At 45.9% G+C, this 27,387-nt stretch overlaps 1 protein-coding gene across 1 annotated transcript in view; it reads right to left on the reverse strand.

The window, feature by feature from the left end:
- The window catches only part of CECR2 (CECR2 histone acetyl-lysine reader), a gene marked incomplete at its 5' end in the record, with an annotated part of 95,540 nt that overhangs the window by 38,825 nt on the left and 29,328 nt on the right, over window positions 1-27,387 (reverse strand). Inside the window, one exon of the mRNA XM_084279321.1 lies at window positions 6,133-6,227. Coding sequence (XP_084135447.1) covers window positions 6,133-6,227 — 95 coding nt within the window. The remainder of the gene's footprint in view (window positions 1-6,132; window positions 6,228-27,387) is intronic.

The following is a 27,387-nucleotide window of genomic DNA, read 5'->3' on the forward strand; positions in this document are numbered from 1 at the left end:
TGTGTTATTTTACTGCTGTAATCTCATCCTTCCTTTCCCAACACCTGCCAGCTGCCTCATTTTCACTTTTTACCCTTTAAAAGGCTCACCTTGCATAGCTTGGCTGTTATTATAATAAATATTAATATGCGACTCAAGATGAGCAACGTAGCCACTTCATCTCCCTCGCCCCCTCACGGCATCTCCTGCGCCGATGATGCTGGGTCAATTCCAGAGGCCATCCACCAATCTCCATGATGTATGCACGGCAGCACTCGTTAAAAGTCAGGCTGTAAATAATGCTGATCTTGTTGATATTCACTTGGCATTCATGACTGTGATTCCCAGGTAGCGAGATAGCGAGGCGCTTTGTGGCTGGGCCACTGAAACACCTGTTACAATCAAGGTCACTGGCACAACCGCTGTTGAAACACTTTCCAAAAGGTGGTGGGGTCCCCAGGTCTGCTGCACCTGAGCTTAGACTGGCTGCCCTGGATGTTTTGGCACGGGCTGGAGCGTTGGGATTCATTCAGATCGTCGCAGTACCTCGGCACAGCTATTCCTGCAGCCCAGTTCACCACGCTGTCCATGAGACTGAAAGCTTGGCGCTGCTGTGCCAGCTATCCCAGTCAAACTGCAACCTTACCTGCCAGGCCAGATGAACATACAGCAGTTCTTAAAGGGTACAGCTCACACAGTCAGGTGCAGAAGGGCAGTTTCAAGGTGCTAAGTTGGACTTGATGATCCCTTCCAACTAGATCCTTATGGGTCCTGTCCAACTCAGCATGTTCTATTATTCTTATAATGTTTACAAATATCTGAAGCACGGGACACAGGGGGAAATGGCCAGCTTCTTTTCAGTGGTCTGTGGGGACAGGAGAAGGGGCAATGGCTGCAAGTTGGAGCACAGGAAACTCCACACCAACATGCGGAAGAACTTTTTTCATGGTGAGGGTGACAGAGCCCTGGGACAGGCTGCCCAGGGGGGTTGTGGAGTCTTTTTCTCTGGAGATATTCAAGACCCATCTGAATGCCTACCTGTGCAATATGAGCTAGGGAGCTGCTTTGGCAGGGGGGGGTCCAACCCCTATGATTCTGTGATTCTATGATTTAAGGACACTTTTACAAAAACATGAGACCTGGGGTAACCCCTGAAATAGCCTGTATTCAGCACACAGAGAATATAACACAAGGGTGGACAACAATGAAAAAGCAGAAGCAGTATCTGAAATAGTAAGAACTATTAAACACAGCCCCTGTGTTTAATAGGGGCATTCTGCCCTGATGGGTTAGAAGATTTCTGATTATCCCTTATCTCTTCCTGATGAAAGCTCAAATAAGTGATTACAGACCAAGCATTAGAAAATAAGTAGAAAAGAGGCAGCATTCCTGATTGGCAATTCAACAAGTAGGGAATATAGACGCCATACTGGGAGTATCTGTTAATCCCACTACTAAGGGTATGAAAGAAATAATTAAGACAATTGGAGGCAAGGGAAGAGGAGTTAAGGAATATCCTCTTATCCACATGAGAACAAACCAGGCACAAATTACAAGCCAAAGACTCCAAGGTTAGTTTACAGATCCAGAAAGAACTTAAGGTGGGCACAAAAACAGACCATCAGGAGAAAAAAACATTCCAATACATTAAGGGAAGAAATAACAAGAAAAAAAATAATTGAGGTTCCCAAGGAAATAAATGCTTTCTCTGGTGCTACAAAGGTCAATTAGATAGTTTTCACCTACAGAGATGGACTGATCTCCCGAGGTGTAAGAAAAAAATGAAAATCTCATGGGCCACAGGCAAGAGCAGAGATATTGTTTTTGTCCCTCCTCACTTTTTGCCACCTTTGCTCATGTTGAAAAAACAAAAAAGAAAACGTGTTATAATAAAGAAGCAATTAAAATGTTTTCCAAGGGACAATAGCAGCACAGAAAATGTCTCCCAATAAGAAATACGATAGAGTCATTGAAACTTTTAATGCCATCACATTAGAAAACCAGCAAAAATACAATAACAGAGCCGTGAAGAATGAGTTTCACCCAAAGAAATGCTGAACAGCAGGAGCTTTTCTGGATTATTTTAGTTGAGTGTACACATCCATGTCACACCATCACTTCTTACTTAAAAACAGCTGCAGAAGGCTCCTGCTGCGGCTGTTGCCGTTAGCTGAAGCTCTGATCTTCCTGTCTTGATACAAGTCATCAAGTCACATTTCCTGCTGGAATTAAAGTGGCAGCCCCTAGGGACTATGCAGCTGCCCAATTTATATCAGGCAGAATCTGAAGCAAGCACCAGTATTTTTTCAAACTGCTTAATTTTTATGCATTTAATTTTTACAAACCCCAAATTCTATCAAGAGTTTTCTCCCTCATCACTCCCCACTTCCCAGGCAGTTGCATTTTGAAATCATTAAAAGAAGACAGACATTTCAAGGCCTACACACAAAAGCTAAAAGCCTGACAAATATGTTTGGGAAAACTTACTGGCATCAAACTGGAGTGTGCCTATAGCATAAAACTGGGCCAAAAGATCAAACAAAAAGTGTCAAGGATATCAGTTATTGCATCATTAGTAGTCAAGATGGTATGGATGGTATATGAATGCTATGAAGAGTGTTTATAAACCAACAAAAGCTGCAGATCATGGCACGAAAGTATTTGAGGGCAAGTACCAGTCAAGGACAGCTACAGGGTCATGGCTAAGGATGCTGGAAATTAGAACTACACACTACCTTCTGTTCCGTACTTCTACAGTGCTTAGCATGGCAAGAACCAGGTCAGCGAAGAGGGTTCCCAACAGTTATGACAGGTTATGATAAATAAGAATTTGGAGAAGATGATGTGGCATCACATTAAGCAGTCTCTGTAGTTAAACATGGATATCCGTAACTGAAAGTCTTGAGTTTACAGACATTCAACAATCCTTAACCATCAAGCAGGGTAAAAAACAGTCTCTCATACACAATTCTTTAAAAAGAAAAAAAAACACCCCAAACATATCTGTCATAAAGAATATAAAAATCAAGGCAAAGTTGCTCTACTTCAAACCCAAGAATCAGAGAACCCTACAAAATTATTAGTCTCTTTATTTTCCCCAAAGAATAAAAAGCAAATCAAACTAGAGCATGTTAAATTGTGCATTAGAAGGGCTCTCAGCTAGGTTCCACTTCCAAAATTACTTGAGAGCACATTATAATTAGCAAAGGTATGTGACAGTTTTATACCCCTCTATGATGCATGATTAAAGCCAGGCAGCCCAGCTCTGCTGCAAGTTCTGCACGCCGTCAAAACAGATGTGACAAGAACTACAAGCTGCTCCCAGGCAGACTGTGAGAAAGCATAGACAGATAACATTTTGGCCATCAAAGAGGTAAGACATGATACAAAACTAATTAAACCTCAAAACCCCTTGGAGGGGTAGGTAAACTATTTTTGTTATGAAGTAATACGAAGCATCTTGTGCGCGAGCCGCAGTGCTCCAGCTCACGAACAAGGATGAGAACAAGCTCCTACCTTCCTATCTGAGGTGCAACAGGGACTAAAGCCTGCAGCCTAAAGATTACCGCAGCCTAAAGAGCCTTGGCACGAGGGTGGGGAGCACAAAGGGCTGAAGAAATTGCTGCTGTGATGGTCTATGAAATCGTGTGCTTTTCTCACGCGAGACAGATACCCACTATCTGTCTGCAACAGGAAAACACAGATCCCTGGCCTACTGTGAAAAGCCAAATCTAAACTCCACACAATTTCTGCCCCTTGCACATCTTTGTCTGCTGAGCACTCAAAAAAATCAATTAAAGGCTCAACTCCTTATCATTAACTGGGGACAAATGAGGTACAAGTAGGGAAACTGTGCAATGAGGTACAAGTAGGGAAGCCGTGCAGCAGCCGAGGCCTCTTAATCTCAGAGGGAACAAAGGTGTTGGAAATAAATGTGCCAGGAACAAGGAGAATTTTAGGCTTTAAAAGAACACATTCATTTGGAATAAATGTTCTGTTGCTGGTTTGTAAGCATGAAACAAACAGTGGGGCAAGCTTGTTTCTGAGAAGTGTATACAAGAGACATATTTTTTATTCTCATTTATCTACAGATTTCCATTTTTAGACCAAATCTTAATGCTTCCTCCTTCATGACATCCTTCTGTATTCAACACTCTTCCCCATTTCCAGGTAGCCTCCCCAGTTTCAGAGCCCACCACCCTAACACCCCAGTGGCTCCAAGCAGTTTTCCCGATATATTCCTTCATCCATTTTCACTGCACTGCTCCTGCTGTGTTGTTTTCCTCCTTATCCCCTCTGTAGAAGAGACTTGTCTTGTTATTCCTCTGCCCATGAGGGATTCCCCTTCCACGGGAAGTGCTGTAGAAATAATGCAGCTGGTTTCTCCTTCAGGCACCTTGTGCTTTCCCTCGCACAACTGCTTGGGTGAGGTATAAGGTCTCACAACTTCACCATGTGACTTCGCACTCTATTTCCTACAGCACTTCTTGTACCTGGACAAGACACACAGCAACAGCTACACAGGTCCCCTACCTGTGCCGTATGCACACCCTGACTGGGCTGCACAAACTCATGGTTGGGTCGCCAGCTCCTCCTTCTGCGCTGATGTTACCCCCTTGCAGCTTTTGCATCTCAGAGTTAACTGAAGCTGTATTTACACAGGCACAAATGGGGACTTACACACAATACTGAATAACTACACATTGCTGAGCTGCCAGATGCATCATGTGCACGAGTGTATATGCATGTGTACACGTGTAACCTTCCCCAGACAGACAATTTGCCAATGCCCAATGACTCACCCGTGATTCACCCCTGAATTTTGTTAGTTGAGACAGCCAAGAAAGGGGAGGCAATTTAACTGTGCCACTGCAAGAAGGACATTCTCAGCTCTGGAGAGTTCAGGAAAACTTCACAATGGAATTTATAAAATTTATCAAAGACAAATCTTCCACTGCTTCTACAATGGTGAGCTGGTTAAGAAGGGCAAAACACATAAGCCGCTACTTTTTGCTAAGAAATATACTTGCTGTATATTTATAAGCAAGTTTATATTGCTCTGTGGCTATTTTTATGAAGGAGCCATGTATACACGTCTGCAGTTCCTTTACAATCAAGCTTGTCATCACACCAGTTTCAAAGACAGCAAATGCAGTGCTGCTGCCTGGTTTAGGTCCTGATACCCACATACGCTGAATATCAACACACAAGAGAACTTAACTTAGTCCAGTGGCAGATGGAGACAGATATATATATATATAAAATAACCTATATAAATTTTGTTGAACATAATCAGCTAATTAGAAACAGAGCTTTCAGTACAAGCACCTATGGCTACAACCATGTACCAGCCTAAGCCTCAGGGAATCTTAGGGAACAGGATTGCTTAACACCTCTTCTGAGCAACTGCGAGTGTTGCCAAGTTGCCTTCCTCTCTGCAATTATGCTTTGCTATTAACATGATTCACAGGACAAATGAAACACACTGCAACAAGTCTTTGTTATCACTGGGAGCACGTTTCACTGCTGAGCGGTGATCCTCAGAAGAATGATGTTCTACAGATGTCTCAATTTGGGAGGCTACTCTGGTGGACACTAACAAACAGTCTGGATGTGGAAACATCAAGAGAATACATCAAGTCACTTTCCGACATCCTGCAAATGAACTGGTTTCAATGCTCCTCTGCACTGCAATTCCAATTGTCCCTCTGCTAAGCAAAGGGATCTTTCATGCAAGTGAGGTGGCTGCAGAGCAGCAAGTTGTATTCCATACAATACACATAAAATGTTGGAAACACACGTGATGATTTAAAGCCTTAGTGCAGTATCACTAATTTGAACGAACAGAGTGCAGAGCGCAACAGTGGATGTGAGTGTCCACTGTGTGTGCCAGTGCTACAGCAGAGCATCACACACACTTCCACAGGATCTGAACAAAGAAGTTTGCTTAACAACAGGTCTGCAAAATTAAAAACCTACAGCTCAACCCCAAGAAGAGCTGGAATTCCCTTCCACTTGGCGAAGCATCTGGCCTGATTGTTGGTGGCTGCCCATCACTGCCATGTCATCACTCTAAAGCCGTGAAACATCCCCACAACCGTGTTAATTAGCTCCCCTTGCAAAGCACTTAAGCCACAGAGTGAAGTTACTCACGTGATGTCTCTGCGCTGATAACAACCTTGAAGAAGGCAGGCGATCAGGTCACTGATAAACTCCACATCGTCCCTGTGAAGAGCAGCTTCCAGTTCCTAATGAGCAGAAAGGAGAGAGAGAGAAAAAAAATTCCAACCATCAAACCAATTCCTTAAAATTTACTATTAGCAGATTGGGACCAAAAAGACACCAGGAGCCTCAAGTGCACATAGAGCAGCAGAGCACACACCGGGCAAGCTGACCTTCCCCATCATTAAAAATATGGCTACTACTACCTCTACATTGCAAGAGTTTATGGAAAGACCTTGAAAAGCTTTTACTGAATGTCACTCTCCGGCCAGAAGACTAATGCTTTTGTCTGGGAAGAGAAAAATAGGGTTCAGTGAGGTTGAGGTACTCCAGCCTAATAAGAAAGCCATGATTTCTCCCATGTTCAGCTGATGGGCGGGAATCAACAGTTTCATTCTCCTGCTTCGCTTTCCACTCGCCAAGGCTGGTGAGTTCATCTAAAAGATGTGCTCAGAAAGCGTGGCCCTAAAAGCCACTTACACAGAGAAGTAGTGGTTTCAGATGGATAGCCAGAAATGGCTGAAAGCTAGCAAGTAAATGCCTCAAAGCAAAGCAGGCATTTTGATTAACTTATTTCTCTTTGGGTTTCTTCCATCCAGTAAGAAAGACAGACAGAAAGACAGACAGAAAGACAAAAAAAAAGACAGACAGAAAGAAAGACAGAAAGCAAGCAAGCAAGCAAGACAGAAAGACAGAAAGGATGGAGGAAAGTCAGGCACCTCATGACCAAAAATCTCAAGCCATGATGGGAGAGCTGGAGAGTGAAGTAGCTTATTTCAGCACAAAGGAGTGCACCGTAAGGTGTGATGCAGGAACCGCTCCATGAAGAGCTTCTGAACTGTAGTTACCACAGATTTCACACATGCTGTGAGAAATATCTGGTTTTCAGCCAGCAATTTCAAGCCTTGTTTTCAAAATATTACTAAGTTAACTACAGTTTTATTTATATGCCAGAAAATCGGCCACAGTAAGAAAAAAACACTTTGTGTAAGAGTTATCATCAGTAGTATATGGCACATAACAAGATTTAATATGGATAAACAACGTTGGCATTGTTAGAAGTTGTTCTTTTTGGGTTTGAGAGTAAATAATGGATTGAATACAAATTCCTACTTGAATGTTACTCAACAGACTGTTACACAAATGGCTAAGCTAATGGCTACGGAATAAAGGTTAATGGCCAGAGAATAAAGGATAAACGTTTTGGCACTTACCCAATAAAGAAGAGAAAGTGCTTTTTTATTAGACTGCAGTAACTGTGGTAATAAAATTATTGATAACAGACTGCAGATTAAATGCTGCTCGTAGGGGTTTTTATTGGAAATGTATTAATGGCATATTTTCATTATCAACACCGCTTTTATTTACCTCTTGTACAACAGCCAAAGCGCTTCATGAGTGGAAGCCTGACACCTGCCCCACGAAGAGTGTATGAGACACATCTATCATATGAGGCAACCCGAGGCAGGGGAAGGAGGGGAAGCCTGACATAGCGTCCCTGCCATGGAGCTAGGAAGAGTCCCAAGAATCTCTGTGCTGGCCTCTGGACAACTACCCAGCTTAATGACAAGGTTAATACAAAAACTGCACTTGCAGCTCGCTGTGCCTCGGAGAGAGTGATATTATTGTTGTATAAATAGCAATCACACTATATAAATAGCAATTACTGGGTGAATTCACTCGGTAAGTGGTTAGTATTTTGGAGGTGGTGACTTATTTTATTTGTAAATTACTTTAGCGGACATCTGCCTGCTAACAAAACATACCTGGTGGGCGCAGGGGGTGAGGGGTGGAGAGGATGCAATGTGCTAAAACATCCCAGGCGTGTGAACACGGTACACTTGCAGCTTGTCAAAAACGACATGTTAGGACCCAGAATAAAGGGCAGGAGTGGGGCTCTCCAATATTCTTCCCCTCTCCCCCCCTACCATCCACATACCCAGAATAAAGGGCAGGAGTAGGGGTCTCCAGGATTCCCTCCCCCCCATTCACCCTCTCCCTCTGCCACGTACACTTGTGCACTAAATGTCAGGCAGCAGCCTGCCCCTGCTAGGATGCGATGGCCCTTTCTACGGAGGAATATTTAAATTGCTTCCCGTGAGCCTTTTCAGCCTGCTGTTTGACTAACACTCCTTAAGCTGTGGCCACAACCGGCTACGATAGCCCCTATCTGCAGCCATTGTTCTCCAGGGCCCAGGAGTGACCTTTACATTTTTGGAGCTGGGGGGTCACTGGGAGCTGGGGGACATTCCTTGGGGCACAGGGCAAGGTGCTGTCTGCTGGGCAGGGACCTGCCGATTGTCCCCAAAACACCTGCCCAGGGAGTTTCCCATCTCTTGCCGCCTCCTCTTTCCTAGACGGGTGCCCCTTGTCCCTGCCTTCACGGTGGGTGCAGAGCAGATTTGGGGGCCCTCCCCAGCCTCAGACTGGTCTTGCAGCCACTGTCTAACAAGGGCACTGGGCATGCAGAGTGCCGTGTTACTGGGCGCAGAGTCCCAGAGCCACCCTGGGTCAAGGGGCTCCGGCACAAGTCAGGATTAATCAGCTCACACATAACAGGGGACTAACAAAGGCCGGTCATTAGCAGGTGGGAGGCTGTCGGCGCCTCTGTAGGTAGGTGCTCACACCACACTCCCCAGTGCCACAAGTGCTGCCTGGAGCCCACTCTGGTCCCTCTGGTCCCTACTGACAGCCGCAGCCGGTGCCAGCGGAGTCTGGTAAAGGCACACTCGAAGTGTTACTGTGACTATCTGTCTCAATGTCCTTTGAACTTTTTGTCTACTTTTCTTTCTGATGCTGCTTGCAATAGGGCAAGAGCAGTGAGAGGTCCTTTCATTTCCCAGGGCTGGGCCCATTGGCCCTGTTTAATTGAACATCACTATTTTCTATCCTGCTGGATTCTCCAGCTTTCTGCTCCAAAATGTCTAAATCCTGGACTTTTCCCACATGCCCAGGGTGCTGTGGAAATAGCAGGAACCAGGAGGATGCTATGCAAAACTTAACATCTCAGGACTGCAAATGAAGACAGAGCATCCCCTTGAGTTTTCACCTAATGCTTCAGCCCAGATTTTGCAGGCAAAGGAACAAACCTCCCTTTTTGAAGGTAGAGACGGGAAAGCAGCAGGGTGCTCAAACCACATGTCTCAGTAGAGGTGGCCAAAGCAACCCAAGGGACTCCCAAGAGACACAGGACACCAAAACCACCCTGGTCCTGAGGGCAAACCCATCCCCACACTCCTGCCTGGCCAGGGCAAGCGGCTGGGCTTCCTCCCCGCCACCATCCCCCCCACGCCTCCAACCCTTTTGTTTTTGCCCTTTTCTCTTTGAGCACTGAGCTGTGAGCACAGAAATCTGAACCTTGCCAAAACGCTTTGGGGACTGCACAGAAAGGAAACAGAAGAGGCAGCAAATCAGCAGAGGAAAGGGGGGGTGGGGGGAGAGAACGACGACATCTCCTCCTCCTCCTCTCTAGCTGTAGAGAGCAACAGACAGGAGAAAAGCAGGATTCTCCCCCTCTCCAGCTGGCGTCACACCTCATTAGGGAAAAGCCTGTTTAACGTCTTTCCCTCCCCCCAGCCCGGGACTAAATCCCCCCTGAGTCAGGCAAGGGCTGTCGGGAAGAAGCGGCCACAGGAGCAAGGGTGACCAGCTCTCCTGGGAGGAGCGCTGGCCCGAAGCAGGGTTAGCTGGGGCGGGCAAAAGGCCACCAACCCGTCCCTTCCTGCTCCCCAGGGAAACAGCTGGCAGGGACATGCTGTGAGGGAAGGCCCCGCAGCCCCTGTACCTGCCTGCCCCACGCCAGGGGCTCTGGCGGGAATGAGTAACCCCTCTGCTGTCCTGCTGGCAAAGGTCTGAGTAGGAAACAAACGCTGCTCCTCCAGAGCTGCTGTGAGCGCTTCTAAACCCCGGTATCACCTGTGTTTTGTTGCAGATGCTGCTTGGTGCTGCTCTTTCGCAGTACCCATGTGCTGTGGCCTGTGTATGCGTGGTGAGCCAAGCCCCACATCGCCCCAAATATGCTCCTTTTCAGTATCTTTCCGGATTTTTGAGAGGAAAGGCGATTCACTTTCCAGAGGTAAATGAAGGAGTCTGCAGCCGTGACAGCAGTGACACCGCTGTCACCAACACCAGCGCGGCGGGAACCGCGGGGGCCGCTGTGCGCGCTGGCTTTCTGTGCTGTGGAAAGCTGTCCATCATATTCCAACTCCTCGCAAACTCTCTGCCTGGAGGACAGCGTCACAAAGTCCAGGACCCCTGTTTCAGGTGACAGGCTCCTCTGAAGCTTCAGGGAAGCTCAGCACATGGGAGAGCCTGGCGTGAGCAGGCTGGGTGCTGAGGTACAGGACTGAACCCTCATCTGTGCTGGAGCTGAATCATCCATAACCGAATCTGATGGACATAACCAGTTTAAGCACAGCTAAGCCTTGTCCAAGTTAGCCATCAGTTTAAAAACCCCAATCCCTTCAGCTCTATTTCCATACCGCTGCTGTTATCAGCTTTCCACTGCAATGCTCACAAGTGACTCAACAGGCTTTTGCAGAGGCTTTAGGAGATCACTGAAAGCCCCGACCCATGTGCTGAAATTTCAACACAATCACTGACTAATCAGGACGTTCTTTTCCCCTCACAGATAATTAAGGACAACAGGTACCTGGGTGAATTCATGCAAAAGGGTACAGGGACTGGGCAGGAAGCTTGGAAATCAAATGCAGGTCTGAAATACTTCCATCCAGCATCATTTACCCCTGCACTGCCTGAAGCCAGTGTGTGTGCTTCACACCTCTGTCTGGGAGCTCCTCCTGCCTACCCCACTAGAAGGGCCAACCATCCCCTGGCTGGGATGGAGAATGCAGGGATTCAGTGTAGGACCAGAGCTCACCCCAACATGTCCCAGAGAGGAAAGCACATTCCTTTGAGCCACACAACACCCCGATTCACCCGAAGTAGGAGCAGAATATAGCCATGAAAAGTGGGACATGGTCCAAAAGCTGAGGTGACAGGGTCCAGCTACATCATGGGATGGTGGTGCCAAACCCTACTCTCAGCTTGGTGGTCTGTTGGTATGCTCAGCTCCTCAGATGCTCTCAGGATGCCTGCAAAAATCATGCCTCTGCCAGAGCACTTTCTGCTCTCTCAGCTTGTGATTGCTGCCATCAACTGGAAATAGTTTTTCAAAATAGGAAACCTACCCAGACTGCCCCTCTTGGCATGACAAGCTGGGAGGGCATTGCAGGGAATTAGGGGTATTCCTAGCAGCAGGATACCCCAGAAGCACAAACAGCTATCACCCATTACCTAAATCTACAGACAAATGCATCTCTTTCAGCTTCCCCACAGTCCTGCAACCCCTCTCTACAAGATGCCTCATGGATTTACAGCTTCCTGACCCAAAAGACACCCTCCCACTGCAGTCTTCCCCTGTGATGCAGAGCAGAGGAGTGGATGGTGAACACCCACCCTGAGCTCCTGACAGCAGAGACCAAGTCAGCAGCTCTCCTCAAGGAAACATTATCATCTTCACCTCACCCCGTAGGGACCCTGAGCCCAGGGAAAGCCAAATTGGCTTTCTACTGTAGCTTCACGAGCGTGAGGCGAAGAGGTCTAGTGACGCTCAGCACCACAGCAGTCCCAGCTCTTATCTGAGCCACCAGACTGGTGTGTGTGAGGGCAAGGGATGAAGAGTGAACATCTGAGGGAGGAGAACAGCTATCCTGTCAGAAGGGGACTTACAATCTGGGGAGGGGAGAAAACCAGGAGCAGGAAAAGTCTTCCCTTATCCCGTTTTTTCAGGTGCCCCCCTTAATGACTGCCAGTGCCTTCTGAGATCTCTACTCTGCTCAACTCTCTGTGAGCAGACTTTGAAGGCTATTTCAGGCATGCTGCTAATAGGGGCATAATGTTACTCCAGGGCTCAACAGAGGTGTGAGATGACAGTTCTGTATGAGGGAGATGGTTATAAACAGAAAGCCAGGGAGAATTTGTTGTATTGCCTCCACATTACGGCTGTTTGCAAAGAATAAATCCCACTGGGATGTGCTCCCCTGCCCTGCACAGTCAGGTAACCTCGTCTACCCTCTCCTCCAGCAGTTCCTTTCAGCTAAAAGGAGATGCCGAAATGTTGAATTCTGCTCAGTTTAGCCCAAGTAGGTTTGAAAATGCAATTTCCAGGGCTGGTGAAAATTTTTGGTCAGCCTGGCATTTTCTAGGTTTGGCTTATAGGCATACTCTGGTTTTTGTCTTCCTTTAGACTATCAGGATGCTTAAAAATCTGAGACAAAAAATCTGCTGGTGATCTGAGACCACCATGCTATCCACCCTCTATCCTACTGGCCAGCACAGTTGTGGCTTCTTGTTCTTCACGTTAACCTGCTGCCTGATCTCTCCTTCGGGACAGGGTCCCTCCCCTGTTTGCACAGCACGCTGCCACTTGCTCTCCAACTGGAATTTTTTACTGCTGTGTAATACAAACAAATAGAGCAGCTCACGCTGGGTGGCTAAAATGTACTGAAGAGAGATTTCAGGCTGATCAATCCAGCCTCCCTCACGCCCCATAGCAGTGTCCCGGTGCTAATAAAGCTCTCCTTCTAGCTCATCTTGCCTGCTGTACAAACTATCTGGGGGAAAAAAAAACACCCTGCATTTGTTATGAAGCTTATGCATTGTCAGCACCTAAAAGATGTAAAACTACTGCTTGTTCCATCTCTTCCCCCTGAAAAGTACCTTTTCAGATGGACAGGGTACATCCAAAGCTCTGAAGCAACAAGCGATCAGTTTCTGTTGAGTAGTTAGACATTGGCACTTTATGCCTCTAGAGCAGCTTTCATCCTAAAGCATCAAAGCACTTACAGAACATTCAGTAAAGCCCTGCAGCACCTGTGGAGGAAGGGGAAGCACACACCCACATGCAGAGCAATTTTACAGATGGAGAGGCTAGCACAAGCCCCAGCAACCTCACTCGGGGCACGCTCTGCTCGGTGGCGAGGCTGAGGGAGAACCCATAAGGCTTGACACTTGATGCCACTGCCATCATCTTTCAGCAGTTTTATTAGCAGCCAAAGCATTTGGTGATCATGCCATTTCCCTCCAAAGGATCATTTCTCCCTTTCAAAATAATCCCCTCTTCCTTCAGAGCAGATAATCTACACCATTTACCGTAAGCCAGTTATGCTGGCTGAGGGGCAAGCATCACACCGGGCCCCGAGCTGGCTTTACAGGGGAGAGAGACAGACATTCCAGGCTCAGCAGAACCGACGAGTCTCCAGCCTGTGGTTTACAGACCTCTTGCAGACCCCATGGAAGATTTCCAAGAGGCCTGCAGAAGGGCAATTAAGAAAAGCTTAGCACCAGTCTGCTTAAATTTCTAATCGGGGGTCTGTGCCTGTATGGGAAAAAGGGATCGCACCCTTAAAAAAAATCCCCAAACTAAACACCCCCACAGACTGGCTGACCACTGCTGCCCCAGCCCCAGCTTCTTCCACAAGTTCCAGTCCTGTAGGTACAAAGAAAACCCTTCCAAACACAGCACTATGAGAGAAGACACAGCCTGCCTGAATTGCACCCCATCTGCTTCACCCTCAGAAGGATCTAATTCCTTATCACCTAGAAAGGATCTCTCCTAGTACCTGTGCTCGTATTGAGAGTCAGATTCTTAAACTACTCATGGATTGGGCTGGGTTAGGGCTTGGGTTTGTTTTGTCTTTTTTTTTTTTTTACCAGAAAGACAGGCTGAGGAGAGTGGTGAGCAGACTGCTGGAGGCTGGGACCATCCTGGTGCCAACCCATAATGCTACACACCTTCCTTGGCTGGCAAAACCAACCCCAAACTCCTTCTCTCCACAAACACTGGATGTAGCATTCCCATTTACTGGCTGTGTACTACCAGCAGCTAGAGACTAAGAATTTCAGGGACCTTTTTACACGGGGCCTTGGGCCAGCGTGGCCACTTCAGTGGGGAACAGTGTCAACACAGCTCCCGAGGTTGTTTCTGGAAACAACATCGCTGGGTTAGCTATGGTCCCTCCCCAGACGATTCTGCTGCACGATAAATAAAGAACAGCTGATCCTGCCGTGTCACCATCTCCTGCGGTAAGAGGCTTCCTGGGTACCTAGTGGGAGTTCTGCTAAGCTTTTAAGCCCATTGGCAACGTAGGGAACAGTCTGTAGCTCCAAAGCCAAGAGGCTCGAAGTAATAATCCGATTTCAAAGCTCCTCCTCCTCTCCAGCCAAAGGCAGCAAGGGAGGATGAGATCAGACTGTAGATGCTCTTCATTTTAGGCCTGGCCATTGCACTCATCTGCTCAGCGTGAGCACAGGGAAGGGAAAGGATGAGCGCCAAAATCTGGAATGGATTGCTTGGCTGAAGTTTCTGCAAAGATTTCAAGACTTACTGGGAAAATATATTTTTTAAGGGGATTTTCACCACTCCTGATGCAGCCAGACTGGCCCTTCTAAGCCAACCTCCCCTTTTCTAGCTCACGCACCAGCCAAACACCCGGGGGATTTGCTCCCTGCCATCATGCGCTGCTGATGCAACATGGCACGCAAGCTGTGCAGCTGGTCTGCACCCCTGCCACAAAACTTCTCCTGCAACAACAATGAGCGGTGCTTCGGCTTTTACATGCCCCCTCCTTCCCCCAGGATGTTCTTTGCTGCCAGCTGATAAGTCAGTCATGAAAAAACTACCTTCACGGGTGTCGAAATAAACAGAAAGCCTAGATCAACCTTTAAGGGGCTCAGGTGATTCCTTTACAACCCTTCTGCCCCTCTAAGGAAAGCATCAGCCTGGTTTTCAAATGCAAGGTCCCCGCAACGCCCTTGCCTGAAGAAGCGGGATGAAATGGTAAAATGCATTGAGGCTGGAAAAAAAAAAGGCCATAAAGCCTCATTTCACCCCCCTTTAATCTGATCTCCCCAGCCAGCCATTCTTCTGCCTCCCCTTCAGATGCTGCACGGAGCACGGCCCAGAGGTACCCACCGCAGCCAAGCGCGGGCTGGCTGCTCAGCGGGGAAATGGGCCTTAAAGCGCTGTCAGCAGGAAAAGCTCTTCCTCCTCAGTCTGGGTCAGACAAAAGGAGAGCTGCCGAGAGAGACAGGCTGCGGGGGCACACAGGTACCCTGTGGGTTTGTACCACAGCACCTGGCCGAGGTGGACGGTGGGTGACTCCCAGCACAGCGCTACGCTGACACCCAAGTTCCAGCATTTCTTCGTCATTAATTTAGCAAAGAAGAATTTGAAACAGCATGAAATCGCTGTGATAGTATGAAGTGCTGGTATCAACCCTGACGATGCAGCCAGCTGGCTACTCCAGATGCATGAACCGCCTGTTTGCACCAGGCTTAGTCTCAAGCCTAAGACTAAGTTTAAAACCAAGCATCTATTTGTGGTGCCATAACTAACAGGTCTCTTTTGCACCCTCAAGTAACTACGCTACTCTGGATAGCCAGAAGCATCAGCTCGCTTACCTGTCAGACTCTCTGACCTTGTTCCAAGCTTATCCAGGCCAGGCACACTTCAACACAGAAATTAATGACCCTCATAATTTTTTTTTTATTATTATTATAAGAAACACAGATGCTACCACCCTAATGAGAGATATATGGAGTATAAAGGAAAAGCTTGTCATATGAAATAGTGTTTCAAGCCTGTTGAGTATTGTAATGCAAGCCATAGTTCCTTACACAGCTTCATAATGTTCCTTCACCACAGCATCCAACGTCAAAATAAATACAAGAAGTTACTTCTTCCTGTACTTACAATCAACCTTCAGCCCTGTCCAAAAAAAATTGTATTTCATCAGATATGTTTAAAAGCCCCCCCAGACTCTCTCCCCCATCCCCCCACCCCCAGCCTGAGCTTTTAAAGCCTGCTTGGGGCTCAGAGCTTCCACCCCAGTGACAGCTATCCAGCAAGCCTTCCCCAGCTGGCCTCCCAGGTCCCCTGGGAATCTCATGCTTCCTTGGCTATCCTGCTTGAAGGCACAGACCTGCCCTGCTCTGCTGAGCCGTCATCTTTCCACAGGATGCTGGTAAAAACCCAAACAGGACCCAAGAAGGTTGCCTGGTGACAGAGGCGGCTGCTCTCGGGGCCGGGAGTAGCCAGGACTCCCATGGGAATTCCCATACCTCCCCCCCTCCAGCAGCTGGGGAAAGGCAGAGGGGAGAAGGGTCAGCTCAGAAAAGGAGCACAAAAAGCTGGCAGTCCCAGGGTTTTTAGGTTGTCAAGTAAAGCGTAAAATCTCAGGAGCAGATTCCTGCAACATACTATAAGGAACTCGTCGTTCACCCGAGTGTCACTGGCGCAACTGTCCTGACCAGGGCCCCTCAGGCAGAGGCGGCCACAAACCACCACCTCTGCCCACATCTGGAAGGAGCTCAGCTTACCTCACCTCTGTGTTTGCCAAAGGAAACAATACAGAGCCCTCCATGTGCTTAGGAGATGGACGCTCCGTGGTTTATTCCACATCTGGCAATGCTGCTCCATAAAAAAGGTGATGGAGTGCTTGTAGCCCTCCTTCCAGAGCACAGGATGAGCATCTTCAACACACATGCCACGCAGGAATTCTTCTCTGGCCTAATATAATGTCATCTTTATAGCCAATAAATTTGCAGATTGCTATAAGCACTTTACACAATGGTAGTTATATCTGTCAGAAATGGCAAATTATTATTAGGCAATTATTTTTATGATGTTCATAAATGTTAATGCTAACTACACATGCTTAAAACACGTATTATAAACAGCATTGTAATTTGAGATAAGGGCATAAAGTATTGCCTAGACATGGAGGGAATCAGGTCTGTCGTTTTAACACTTATTCTACAGACACTATTTGGAGTACCTTTTTCTCCTAAATTCCTTCCTCCCATGTAGAATAAGGAAAAAAGAAAAATAAAATCATATATGTTTCATTACATTAAAAAAAAAAAAGAAGAAGAAAGCAAGATCTGTTACGTCTTGTGAACTGGAATAGGCAGCTTTGTTTCTGCAATTCACTGCAGAAGTGATGACACCGGATTATCCAAAGATCCACACAAAACGCTTTGGTTGGATGAAACAGCTGATCTGCCTGAAGTGTTGGGGGGAAAAAATACGGTAACAGATAATTATATAACCAGCTTGTAAAAGTGTTATTAGTAGAGCCTGGGATCAGGAAAGCCCTGGCTTTTATTCTCACTTCATGCATTCAGTGATGAGAGCAAAATCTCTGTCCATCTCTCCCTCTCTCCTTCCCCCTCCCCCCCCAAGTTAGATAATCTTTAGCCAACTCTGTAAAGCACTTGCAATCTTTGAGTAAAAGCAAGGCTGAGGTTAATGTACTGCTACTTCTCTAACATTCAGGCGCTGTGTTCTACCTTGATAACAGAAGAGAACTGGGAAAAAAAAAGACATTTCCTCTGTCATTCAGATAAGGTAGTTCGAGGACTCAGGGGTAAACTCTAAAGTTCAACATTTTAGTTTGAAAGGACATTTCCAGTCACTGGCTACTGGAACCTTCAGATCTTGACTAAGCGATAAAATGCAATAAAGGAAAAGAGCTTTGCCACGAGGTATCTCCTTCTTTCAAGGGAAGAATGGAAACATTAGCCATTCTGTACGTTAACTGAGCAGAGCAAAAAAACCCACCCACATGTGGACCTTGTTCTCAGTTACCCACAACTGGATGGATGTCTCTGGAAATCTTGCCCCGGGAGCAGTTTTGCTCCTTCTTTCTCAGGAATGACAGAGGAGAATCCAAGCAGGAGAAAAATTAAACTGGTGGCAATGGACCTTGAAGGTCTGACAGTGACCTGCAGCACTAAGGTCTTCGAAACTGCTTTCATTTGCCAGAACATAAATTAGACTCCTCACTAGGTACGGCACGGGGGTTAATGGGAGCTTTAGAAAGCCTTCTTTGAACACACAGATTATCCTTTTCAAAAAAGACTAATCTTGTGGTTTAAAGTACAGTACTGGGAGCCAGGAAACCTATTCCCAGCTCTGCCGGACTGGGTGACTTCAGGCGAGCCGTTTGACTACTCTCTGCTCCTTTTGCCAGTCCCACAAAACAGAGACAAATACCTAAATCTCCCATGAGGTTTAATATTTGTAAGACAACGAGAACCAGCTTAACTATTCACAGATCCTTGGAAGCAGAGGAGAACAGCAGGCCCTGGTCTATGCAGCCTTGCTCAAACCTCTCCAAACAGCAAGTCTCACAGATAGCAGCAAGGACACCCGACCAGACACTTTGTACAGGAAGCAATCCCAAATTTCAGCATTACACAATACATACTTTTCAGCCGTGAAGGAAACGTGTCCTCCTGGCCAGCATTTCTGTCTATAGGAGGTGCTTGAAAGTAACAAAACTGAGAAACTAAAAAGAATCCCGGTTTAGGGAAAGCCATGCTGGCAAGGCAACCCTCAAAGAGCAGCCTTCCTCTACAGGATCCGATTTCACTTAAAGACAATAAAATGAATTCAATTTAAAAAATAATTAAGCATTTCAAAGGTAAAATACAGAAAACTACCAAAAGTGTGAGGTGACACAGGACCTTCAGGGCTCAGAACAAGGACAGCATTTTTCCCTCCGAGAATAGATTCATCCTAGGCATCTCCACTGTGAAAACCAATAGTGGCTAAGGGTCTCCTCTCAGAAGGTACATGCCATTAGCCCCAAACTGTCATAGTTACATACTCTTAATATTTTAGTTTCCATACATTAGTCTCCTTAAAACTTTAAAATAAAACAAGTATAAAACAATCTTGTGATTTCCAAACTTCCTTAGAACGGGCACCTGACTGGCGCTCTGCATGACAACATTCCAAAGACATGTCGTTCAAGCCTAAGCACAGGTGTTTTCTGCATTTTGATTGATGCCTTCATAGGGCTGCAACTGTTCCAAAGACCTACTCACCCATAAGCACAGGTGACTCTGACCCGGTCACTCCCCGAGGACTCAATCCCACTGTGTTGATGGGTGGTAACAATTGTTATGACTCAGCCTCACTAATAAAGCTTTAGCAAGAGGAACTCTAAAGACTTGTTTCCTAACTCGTTCCCTTCTAGCATGCAGAAATCTCAGGAAGTAATTTTAACTAAATAACCACCAGGCCACTTCCACCCGGTTGGAACAGAAGAAGAAAAAGCAAATGAAAAATCACACACATACCACCCCCCTCAAATCACATACTACAAAACTTCCTCATTCTGAAAGTTATCAAACCACAACAATGTAATATCACTTCCCTTTCCTCTGAAATAAACTGTGGTGTTGCAAAAATTCCACCTATGCGTCTGCCGTGGTCAGCTTTAGTCAACACAGGAGCACATCCACAGCTGGTAATCACGTAACTTGCATTGAGGACAATCTCTGTACCAGTTTCTAGCTGGGGTGCAAAGTTAGGAATTTGGGGGTGGGGGTGAGGGTTTGCCCACTGATCTGAGAAGGAGAAAGAAAAACATCAAAATGCCAGACACATTTTCACACAAACTGAGGTACCACAATTGTTTTTCAAATATATTATTTTTTTCCTAACAGGACCTACAAAAGAGCTGGAGCAGCCTGATCCACTGCTGTTCATTCCTCCAGACACACACCTGACCCTTCAGTCACTCTGCGCTTGTTGGCTAGAGCGGCCAGGAACACGACAGGATTAATCCTCACAACAGTGGGAAGCAGGAGTCCTGACTCTTGGGGTGGGGGTTGCGTGGAGGGGAATGTAGAGAGAAGGGAGAAGGATGAGAGTGTAGGCTGCATCCCTGGGTCTTTGGGCTTCCTTGCCATGATTTCATCTTCTGCACAAAGCTATCTTAAAAGGAAAGGGTGGCCTGGTGATTTAAATGTAAGAAGTATTATGAGAATTTTGTTTTAAATCTGCAAAAACTACAAGACAGGGTTTGTGTGTGAGATAAACACGAGGCATGGCTCAGTAGGGAAGGGAATAGCTAAGGCACAACCGGTTCTTGTGTTGTTTGTTGGGAGCCACGCAGTAGCTGAACAGACTTCTCATTCAGCTGTTTTAGTGTTGGTTATCGCCAATCAGCTCAAACTCTTAGAAAAACAGAGGGAGAGAAAGATTAAGCTTTTGCCCTGCCCCAGCCCTCATCCTTCCTTCACCCCGCAGCGGTGTTACTGATTGTTTCTGTCCCTTTTTTAACACCAGAACAGCCCAGAGCCACACTCACTACACCAGCAGATCACGCTGCCAATATAATTGTAAGCATGGTAGGTTCAACAGCTAATCATTTAAGCCCAACACCATTTACTCAGGTAGAGCTTATGCAAGTCTATTTGGGTATATAGGAACATCTACGGACGAGATTTCTTCCAACCAGAGAGATCACTCAGAACACAGAAAGGGCTGACAAAGAGGAACTCCTTTTGTTAACTTTGTCTTCAACCCCCGTGTAAGCCCAGTAACATACAGACAAGAGGACTTAATGCATCTTTATGGCATTTAACCTCACAACCACCATGTAGGCTTCTCACAGACAGGCGAAGTGACTTGCCCACGATCACACAGGAAGCCAAATGCAGAGCAGTAAAACCGAGCCTAACAACACTCAGACTAGACCTCCGACCACTGCAGTGTTAATCCGTTTCTAATTTAGTTTAATTGAACTAAATTAATTGAACTCAGCTAACGGATTTATTCCAACCCATTATTACATGGTGTGGAGCTGTACTTTAGAGGAAGGAATTCAGACTTTTCCACGAATCGCATCTCTCTACAAGTAACATCTAAGGTGCGGCCTCCAGGGCAGAGTCATCCCTCAGCACCTCCGCAACTGGGTGGCCTGAAATGCTGCTGACCTTCTAAACCACGCCACGGCTAAGCTCTCCGGTTGCGAAGGACGGAGGTGAAGGAGGACACTGATCCTGCCTCACATGATGCATATTCCCAGCACTAACCGAGGTCCAAAGTCCACCTGAACACAACACCCAATTTTTCAAACGTCCCAAGCACGTAACAACCCCCTTTTGTTGACTTTTTTAGGGGAGAGAGAGAGGGGATCGGTGTAATTTAATGCTTTGTAATGGGGATACAGCAACTATCGGTCATACTGCTGCAAACACGGAGTTCTCCTGTGTTACCTTGGTTGTGGTTAAAGCACACAGCAATACAAGGGCTTGCACAGGAAGGTGCCGGATGGCAGACTGCTCTTCCACAGACCCAGCCAGGACCACTCAACCAGGACAACTCTGGATAAATCCTTCTGCGCTGACCCAGTGTACAGCGTAAGCAGCAGACATGATGCTCTTGGTACGTCTCCAACCTCTCTTGCGCATGTTCACCACTCACAGAGTCCGTCTGTGTACGATCCAGCGCGTCTGGAAGGCAAACAGGCTGTACATCTGCACATCAGTGGTGTGGCGGGTCCAACACAGAGAAGGAACATCAGGCTTATTATCGGGCAGAAGTTACACAGATCAACCGAGTGATTTCCATCCAAAAGCTCCCAGACAGGAACAGAGGAGGCCCCAGACTCCCCTGGATTGCTTCTTAAAACTCTCAGTGCTGCTTTCCTTGAGATGCTATGCGTGGTGTGAGCAGATTAAGCTCTATTAAGCTCTAAGACACTTTTAAACGTGCAAACTGGAACCAAACTTGGATTTAACCGGACTGGTGTAAAATTATACCTTAATGCACGCAGAAACCAGATTAGAAGACAGATGGTGAAGAGGAAAAGAGAAAAAAAGAAGAGTGGATTGGATATACATATGTGGATTTACATTCTGTGAGCTTGGCACAATCGTAGAGGCAGGGTTTTTTATTTTCAGCGTAATAGAAAGTTGCCTGACGGTGCTGGTACACTAGATAAGGGGGGTGGGGGAAGAGCAGGCGCTTTTGAAGAGCTTTGTACTATGAATCTTCATCAGGAATTTGGAGATCAAGGTGGGTAGGAGCACTGGAGGAAGGAAGCTCTTTTCAGATATGTTGGAAGCATAAAAAGGGAGAAGCAAGAGGAAAAAGGAAATTCTGGTGAAGCAAGAGTAACTGTCAGGGTCCAGATCACAAGCAGAAGTGGAAGAGAAGTGCTCAGAAAAGATGCAGCTTGGGCAGCAGCATGCAGAACCCCAAAAGTAGAAGCAATATAGTGGAAGCTGTCAAAAGCAAATTAATAATAATAGGCATGCCGAGGAAAAGAAGGAAAATCTGTATAAATGCAGAGTGTATCTGCACCTTGAACACCCCATGTGGTTCTGATCCTCACGTTTGTTAAAATAAAACAAGACAGAAGAACTGAAAAGCTCGAGCAGGGCAACGACGGTGACCGAACGGATGAAACAGCTTCTGTGGGAGAAACAGTAATGCAAAACAACCAGAAATGGCATGGAGAACGAGTTCTCCTGGCCCCTTCTGAAAACAGAAGGGACAGGCACCAAATAAAATTATCAGGATAAAAACCAACAAAAAGGGGACACTTCCTTGCATGAGCAATAACTCATCTGTCTGTCCTTTTCCCATGGAATATTAGGGATGCTGAAAGTATACCTGGGTTCACAGAAGAAACAGGCAAGTTAACAGAAGGGGAGAAAAAAATATCTATCAAATGCTGTTAAATACAAAAGGAAGTTTCTGAGCTGAAAATATGAGCCAGGGGCGGGGAGCAGAGTCTAGGGAAGTATCATTGCTCAATTGCCCTGTTCTGACACTCTTCCCTGGGTATCCGCTGCACAACAACAGACAGGATGCTGGGCTAGATGGACCTTTGATCTAACCCTGTACATCCATTTTTGTGTGCAAGGCTGAAAAGGGTTTGTCTCCCACGCTGAATCAGGCTGGGGATAGTGAAATGGGAACAGGAAAGAACATGATTTAGATGGCAAACGTAGAAAACAGTGGTTGCCTAGATCTGAATGTCACAGGGTGCAGGGGAAATGTGAGGGTCCTAAAAAAAAAAAAATCTTGTTACAGCTTTAAAACAGAGGACAGAGACAAAACTTTTGGCAGCAAGTATGTGTATGAATACAGAAAACTGCACTTCAGAGGTAGAGGGGAATACACACTTGATTTCACATGACTTTGGATGTAAGAAGGGAGGCAAAAAAAGAGAGGATAAAAGAGCAGTATTGAAGAAGACTCCCAAGATAAAAGAACAGTATTGAAGAAGGCTCCCAACATGTAAAAACTCCACTCTCCTCCAACGCCTCAAGCAATAAGCAGAGGCAAGAGAAAAGAGATGAAAAATGCAGCGTGACACGCTCCTTCAACTTCAAGAGATGAATTTGAGATGAGGCAGTGGAGATGATCACGTAATTAAGGTACTGGGCAGACCCAGGGAGATCAGAGTTCATCTCCCAGCTGCGCCACAGACTTCCTTCACGATGTTGGCCATTTCACTTTGTTGTTCCACAAAACTGAGAAAATATTTTCTTAATGCACAGGAAAGCTGCGAGGCTGAATTCTTTCAACATCTGAGATGTACTGTGGTGTCTGAAGAAGCAGAGCTCCGTTAGCAAACGCCAAGCGCTCGCATGCCAAGGACAGCGTTTCACAGGCTGCCGGGACCAGACGCAGCGTGGGACGTAACCACAGCAGCAGGGACAGAGGAAATAATTCCATCTCAGGAAATCATCTCGGGGAAATTAAAACTGATAAGGTGTGAGGGGAAGAGGTTTTGAAGCCAGCTGAAGTGCAAGACGTGGAAAGTTTGTTTAAGGAGCCGAGATGTTTGCAGTGCCTCTGAAGAACAATGTCGCAAAATACAGGAAGGAATCCACAGGGCGCTGTGAGGGTGGGAGATGGATAGAATGAACGTGTCAAGTACTGCAATCTCAGTCTACATTCAAGATGCACTTGAGTACTTAGAAACAAAGAAACAATTTTTAGCCTAACATTTTCAATGCTTTCTACTGAAATGCCATCCCCCACGATCAGGAATTTAAAGTTTAAATAATTTGAATATTAACAGTATCACTGAGGAGATATGAACAAGCTGTGACCTGGGGTGCCAGCATCATTGCAAAGTCTACAAGAGCTGCAATATGGACTGTTTCGATCCATTGAAATGTTGTTATACTCTCAAAGCTTGAGATACACTAATACCTTTAAAACTTGGCTAAAGCTAAATTTGAAATTACTATAATCACAAAGAACTGAAACTTTCTTGGACTTTTAATCAATCTTTTAAGTTATATATATATAAACCACCCAAACCAAATATTTGCCAAGAGATGTAAAACGACTCCTGGACTGAACTGGCAGAAAACACAGAAGAGCCCAGAATAGACCTTACTGATAGGATAAATTGAGCCTTGACATGTGTGGAGCCCATCTGCGAGCAGCGAAGAGTACACGCTTCATTTCTGTTTATTCCCTTCACTGTAGATGAAATTTCACGGGTAACTTTATAGCAACACTGCCAGGCTGGTGTCCCACTCCCCTACCTGCATCCCTCCTGCTACTCCGCACCCCCACAGCTCTGCAGCAGCTCCTGGGCATCACCGATGACCAGCCACAGGGGAGGTTTTAGGATTTTTCAATCCTAAAGATGATCAGTTGGCTAAGTTTCCTTCCCCATGTTATTTTAGTGGTGGATTGGCCTTTCTCTGCCCAACTCACAGTCACTCATGGAAATAGCAGTGTGACACAACGCATGGGAGGATGTGGCTGCTGCCAAGGACCTACCTATGACCTGAGCGCAGCCCTTAGTGTGCTGAGTTGCAGGCTTTCTCCCAATTTCTGAACAAAAACCTTTATGTTGAGACACTGAAATGTTGACTTCATAGAATCCCAAAGGACCCAAAGATCAGAAACCAACCAGGTCACTTGGCTAACTGCAGTCAATCCGGTTTAGGTATAAAGCCTCTCATTTCACATCATCAAACTGATTTATAAAGTTCTGGTGCTTTTTAAAATTTATTCCTTAATCAAAAGCACTTTATTACAGGCCGTAAGCAAATAGTTTATTCAGTAAAGAGGAAGGAGCAGTTATGGTTTTGTAACATAAAACATTAAACCAAATCCAAGTGAATGAACGTTAAAGCCATAAATTGCTTGAACGTGATGGTTTTGGCTGCACTGAGTTAATTTTCTTCACAGCTGCTGGTAAGGGGCTATATTTTGGATTTGTGCTGAAAACAGTGATGATAACACAGAGATGTTTTAGTTACTGCTCAGCAGTGCTTACACAGAGCCAAGGCCTTTTCTGCTCCTCGCCCCACCAGTGAGTAGGCTGGGGGTGCACAAGGAATAAGGAGGGGACACTCCTGACCCCAACTGACCAAAGGGATGTTCTATTCCATATGAAGACATGCTCAGCCTGTAAAACTGAGGAAAGGAGGAGGAGGAAGCAGAGACATTTGGAATTACAGCATTTTGTCTTCTTGCCTTTACCCTCCTGATCCTCTCCCTGCATGCATCAAGGGAGAGTAAGCGAGTGGCTGCACGGTGCTTAGTTGCTGTCTGGGGTTAAACCACGACATGTGTACCGAAGAAAACGCAGAATTGAATGTAAAGACCCACTTTGGCTGTAAATCTCCATACCGTAGCAAGATCCAGAGATAATCCAACTTTTATTAACATAAAAGGGGGAAAAAAATCACATTTAAATGCTGATTTATTGCTTCCTTGTTTGAATTAAAAAGTGAAAATCTCGGATTATAACTAACCTGTTTAAGCTTCCCAACAGTTTGAGGGCAAGGGATTGTCAAGATACTTGGAAGACCTTTTCAAAACATTTCTCCAAGAATGAGAGGCTGTGCTGCCTACACCAAACAGACTGGTATAGGAGAGCATCGCAGCCACAGAGTGCCGAACTCTGCAGGAGCCCTTGACGGGTGCCGGTAACGAGCAGCTCAAGAGCAGGCGCTGTAAAAACCCAGGGCAGCCTGCCACCGATGCCTGGAGTCACATAAAATTAATTTAAATTAGAAACAAACTGGCCTGGGAAGCGCTTTGCCCGAGTTTCAAACGACGTTAAGAGCGAAGCGGCGCATTATGTATTTTGCTGGCAGCTCGATCATTAAAATTAAATAGGAAGTGGCAAAGCTGCAGGGCAGGCGGCACCGTGCGTTCGACACGGCGAGCTGGGGAATTACAGACACTTGTAAACCTTGCTTTAGTACCTGGTAAAACAGCTCAACTGGGTAGTTACGAAAGTTAAGCTTAATGCCATGCAGGAGGCACAGATTAATGTGGCGTTTCCCTAGGAAAAACGAGCACTTCCGTATTTTCCGTAAGGAGAGTCGAGACAGCGGTTAAAGAAAAAAAAAACTGGTAGGTATAATTAATTTGAATTTTCAAATAGCCTTTGGTAATATTAATCACTGCAGCCTATTACGGAAACTAGTCATGGGGTGAGAGGTAAACATCTGTCAATAGATTAAAGCTAATTTGGAAAAAAACGAACAGCGTGAATAAATGGCCAGTTTTCAAGGGGGTTAATGGGGGAAGTCCCAGGGGCGGATACTATGATCAACATTTAATACATTAAATGATCTGGAAAGGGGCACATACAGTGTGAAATAGTGGGAGAAAAAAATAAAACCGTTGATGATACTGCTTCTCAGGTTAGTTAAAACAAAAGAATAAATGCGAAGGGTACACCCAAGTTACAGCAAAGAGCTTTTGGTACACACGAGTGCAAGGTTATGCAAACCAGCCAGAAGAGCTCGAACTGTTTGTAGGCGTGGATGGGTTCCACATTAATTGTGGCCATTCGGAGAAGGGTCTGAGTGCCCTTGTGCTCCTTGCAGGGAAAACATCTGCTTAGTGTCCAGTCATTGTCAAAACCACAAACCAGATGTGTGGCTTTGCATTAGAGAGAGATTAAAGAATAATGTGTAAAACACAATTTCAGTCTTCAGCATTTGTCTTTGCAACAAAACAAAGCATCAGAAACTCTAAGGTCCAGAAAAAGCTGACAGAGTTCCAGAAAGACGCTTGTCTAAGAACTCAGTTACAAAACACACACACACAACCCCCCCCCCCCGCCTTAGACTCATTGAACCCTGGTAGCATGACTTTGGATGGCGTACAGCCCATAAAAAAGTTTGCTGAACAAGAACTCTAATGATTTTCAACTTTCTGGGCTACATTCAAGGCGCGATAAGTAAGAGGTAAAATGATCCAAACATATGATACATAAAGCAGGGAGAAAAAGCCATCTGGATGCACTTATTCTCCATTCCCACCCTCTTTTTCTCCCAATAAGACAGGAGCAAGGAGTTGTCCAACTAAATAAAAGACAATAGATTTAG

The sequence above is a fragment of the Gallinula chloropus genome (genome assembly GCF_964237585.1).
Source record: "Gallinula chloropus genome assembly, chromosome: 1".
Lineage (NCBI taxonomy): Eukaryota > Metazoa > Chordata > Aves > Gruiformes > Rallidae > Gallinula > Gallinula chloropus.